This window comes from Aedes aegypti, chromosome 2, assembly GCF_002204515.2.
Source record: "Aedes aegypti strain LVP_AGWG chromosome 2, AaegL5.0 Primary Assembly, whole genome shotgun sequence".
Taxonomy (NCBI): Eukaryota; Metazoa; Arthropoda; class Insecta; order Diptera; family Culicidae; genus Aedes; species Aedes aegypti.
In genome coordinates this window covers 177,670,949-177,675,135 of record NC_035108.1, presented here as the reverse complement: position 1 = coordinate 177,675,135, position 4,187 = coordinate 177,670,949, and the positions used below count along the sequence as shown (strand labels likewise).

General features: G+C 40.7%; 1 protein-coding gene across 1 annotated transcript; it reads right to left on the bottom strand.

The window, feature by feature from the left end:
- Positions 1-1,540: 1,540 nt before the first annotated feature.
- On the bottom strand, positions 1,541-2,705 carry LOC5574277 (trichohyalin). Its single transcript, XM_001661272.2, has 2 exons — positions 2,357-2,705; positions 1,541-2,294 (listed from the first exon to the last, which is right to left on the bottom strand). The coding sequence occupies exons 1-2, from the start codon at positions 2,363-2,365 to the stop codon at positions 1,629-1,631; spliced, it is 675 nt and encodes a 224-aa protein (XP_001661322.2). The 5' UTR covers positions 2,366-2,705; the 3' UTR covers positions 1,541-1,628.
- Between the last annotated feature and the right edge of the window lie 1,482 nt (positions 2,706-4,187).

Sequence of the window (4,187 nt, the reverse complement as noted above, 5' to 3'; positions counted from 1 at the left end):
GTAGATAGTCCATAGGATAGCTTTGGACGTAGTTATGCCATCACCAGATGTTAGCGCCATGATAGGTCCTGACGTCGATGTTGGAAGTAGGTGCTACGAATGGCCAATTGGAGGCGGTGAAATCATTCAGTCATATGCCGTTTTCGTTCGCCAGCCGGTTGGTATTGTACTTTCCAATCATCGATCTGAACTCCTCCTAATGGCCATCATGAGCATTTAGATCTCCTATGATGATTTTGACGTCGTAGCTGTGGCAGTTCCGCGTTAAAGCGTAGTTATCATCATGAGTACTTCCGGAGTTAGGCTGCACACGCTAAAGTTGAAAAACTGGCCTTTGATCCTCATCCTGCATATTTTCTCGTTGAACGACCGCCTCCCGTTCACTCATCGTTGCATATCCTCTCACCCCTAAAACAGTTCCCAGCTCGTGTGAGTTGTCGCTGTTCTGATGAATGGTATGATTACCTCACCTGTGCACCTTCTAAAACACCTCCTCAAGCGCCGAGTCCGCGTTGATTTCCCTTTGCTTGTATTTTTAAACGGCTGGCTTACAGGGCCTGACCCAACACCCTGGATTGCTGGAGGACCATTCCCCTTAAATTTAAGCAGAATCATAGTGCGGAGTTCAGCTTGGACTTCTACACTGGAAATCGGACGAAGATCAGTCGCCCTGAACATGGGGAACAGATGCTGCTGTGAGCCGCATTTAACATGGAAGTCAGACGCTCAAGGTTTAAGATGCACACTCCCCCTTTATCCGTCAGCTTACGACGAAAGATCCCACCGTGGTTGGTTACTCGGTCTTTCCTAACGTTGCTCATACCCGGACAGCATCGCAAAAAGTAGGTATAAAAGTTGCTGCACAAGAGGCTAAGGATCACACAAATTGGGCTGTATATTCCTTCAGATACGTGATACGTATGCAATGTCCAGACATTTACCATCGCAACGGCATTATTGGCAAAAATCATGACAGTGGAAAAGTTTCTTTGGCGTTTCCTATTCTATGCGCAGTACTTATAAACTGCGTTGTACTCACGAAGTACAAAACAAATAGAGGTATTTTACCAAAAATGATGCTCAACCGGTTCAGTTATCGACCTCAAAAATCAAGCTATAGGTAAATTAGAGATTGGGGCCTTCCTTAGCCGAGTGTTTAGAGCTGAAGGTGTCTGGGTTCGATTCCCAGTCCTTACAGGATCTTTTCGTAATGGAAATTTCCTTGACTTCCCTGGGCATAGAGTAGCATCGTACCTGCCACACGATACACGAATGCAAAAATGGCTGTTGAATAACTGTTGAAGTGCTCATTGAACACTAAGCTGAGAAGCAGGCTTTGTCACAGTGAAGACGTAATGCCAAGAAGAAATAGAAGTAAACTAGAGACACCCTTTCTCATGATTCATGTTTTAATAAACAAGATATTGAAATCCCACAGCAGAATGATTCAATCATTTCATTTGCATTTGTCATCACAGAAAAAGACTTCTAATGATTCACAAGGTACACGAAATGAATTAGAATGTAAGCGTGATCCACATCGGTGTTGCAATTTGTATAATTTATTCATATCTTACGTCAGCCTCTATCCTACATTACCCTAATGATTCTGACTTGTTTCTCCTAATTCAAATCTGTCCCAACTTTACTTTAAGCTTTCGCAAAGCTTCTGCCTGCTCCTCTTCGTTTTCTACACGTTCCGTTACCCGCCATATCAGATCGCGACCTTCTTCAGTATCTACATCTACAAGCTTCACATTTCCGCTCGGCTCCTGTATAAGAACTATACGACGAACCAAATCAGAAAGAGCTGGAAGCAACTGCTTTGGACTATCCACTTCGTTTTGTTCATCATTTGGAACGGTATTTTCAAGACGTTCTTGTCGTAAACGAAGCACTCGTTCTTGTTCCCGAGCTGGGATTCGTCCGGCACGGCGTGCTTCCATTTCTTGGCGACGATCTTCTATCATTTCCTGAGTGTTACGCAACCGCTCTTGACGACGTAACTCAAACTCTCGCTTTCGATCACTCAAGTTTTCCAAGTTTTTCAAAATAGTTTCTCGTCTTTCTTCGATTCTTTGTTGGCGCTCTTGACGGCGCCTTTCGATCTCCTGTCTAAGGTTTTCAGCCAGTTGTGCATTTTCGGTGATAGGCAAATTAGTCGGATCACTGGAAGCTTCACTGTTTGATTCACTAGTTTCTTGTACAGTTGCTACATCCGAAAACGTGACATTTCTTACTTGTTGAGCTTTCACTACACTCAGTAAAACGATAAATCCAGCCAAAACTACCAACTGCAGAAAAAAATTATATCAGTTACACCGTTTCCTTTCATGTGAATTATTAATTAAATCACCTTCTTCATTTTTCTAAATTATATAAACAAACACCATCCAAATCTGCAAAACCACAGTTTATTTCCGCGAAAGAATGTTTCGCAATTACAACCACTCACTCTGGCACTGCTTGAAGAAACTAAACTGAATCAATACTGATACCCTTCCGATGGTTGTGCAAACATTTTATAGCAATAATTGATACGATTAATTTACCGGCTTGGGGCTTCCTTGTTTACGCGGCTGCCACTGAACTTCTAAGCCACTTCTTGCTGCTCAGCAGGAAAACCAATGAGGCCGAACATCTAGAACGAGAGCAAACATTGAAAGGTACACGTGTGACTGTGACGGTAGCCTAGTTTACAATGCTTGTAGGCAGCGATTGTCTTCGGATTCCGTGAGGGCTGGCAGAAGTGTACTTTATCGATCGGAAGGCTTCAATTTCGTACGCAAATTTTGTGCTCAAAATCATCCGGATGTGACTCGGGTGTTGTTTGGCGATTTGCCGGCTGTTCCGTTCGGTGTATCCTTTACGGCGAGAACGTTTGTGATTTACATGTAATGCTTGGTCGAGTATTTTTGATTGGAGAAATTGGACCTTCAAGATGTGCCAGATAATTGACCGATTGGTTTTAATAGGTCATCATTTGACACGATACATTGGATTGGAGAAAATGAGTGTTTTGTATTTGTAAAATTAAAACACTTCCCAACATATATTGTTAGAACAATCCAGAGCCATCTGTCAAATCGTATACCTCAGGATCATTATCAAAACTCCTAGTCTGAAATACCGTAAAACGGGGTAACTTTGATAATGCGGGTAACTTTGATAGTGCGAGACCGACAACATATTAAACGAAATAACGAAGTATTGGTTAATCAGTTAAGCATAACGAATGCAAAAGTAAAGAGTATTAGTATGACACTTCATGTCAAAGTTATTTTAGTTGAAATCAAGTGCATTTGAGGATTTGTATGCCGATATTAAAATTTTATAAGATTTTAGCATTTTTGCAACGCTTACAAACAATCTGTTCTACGATCAATATTTGATGGAGCCATAATGAGTTCGTCACTCATCCCTAACAGCCTAGTTATAGTTGAACATGAATTCGGTCTCAAATCTCTTAGCGAAAACCATTTTTACAAACTGGGAGCATTTTTGTAATCTAAGTCAGAAATATCCATATAGCGTTAAACGCCTAGAGGTATGCAACGCCCCATAAATGTTCAGTAGTTCATTCAATTTTGTTCGATTCCATTATCAAAGTTACCCAAAAACAGAAAAAAAAACTTTCAGAATCAATCTTTTGGCAATATAATAAGTGCTAGGATATCAGTACTTGTTTTAAAAATATAGCTAGGATAGCTAGGATGTCAGTACTTGTTTTAAAAATATAAATTGTAATTCTTTGAAATAGAATGCATAAATATTGAAGTATTCTTCGAAACAAAACTATCAAAGTTACTCCGTTTTACGGTACTTCTTGTAAGAGGGGATGTTCCTCAAGGCAGCATTTTGGGGCCAATATTTTCACATGTCCCTTGCCTGAGTTACCTCAGCGATGTCAAAAATCTTTGTTTGCGGATGACACAGGCTTCTACGCCAGAGGACGAAGCATGCGTGTCATCTCTCTTCTTCTTCATGACGTTACGTTCTGACTGGGACTGATAAACCAAAAGATCTTGATTTGAAATCTTTATGTAGACATGTTGTCACGATGAGAGGGGTTTCAATAAATAGGTCATATGAAGTGAATTATCTAGGGCTTTTGCTAGGGCTAGAAATTTATTGTTCGAAATCACATTTTAGGCAATCAAGCAAAATGAAACAAATATAGGTATTCG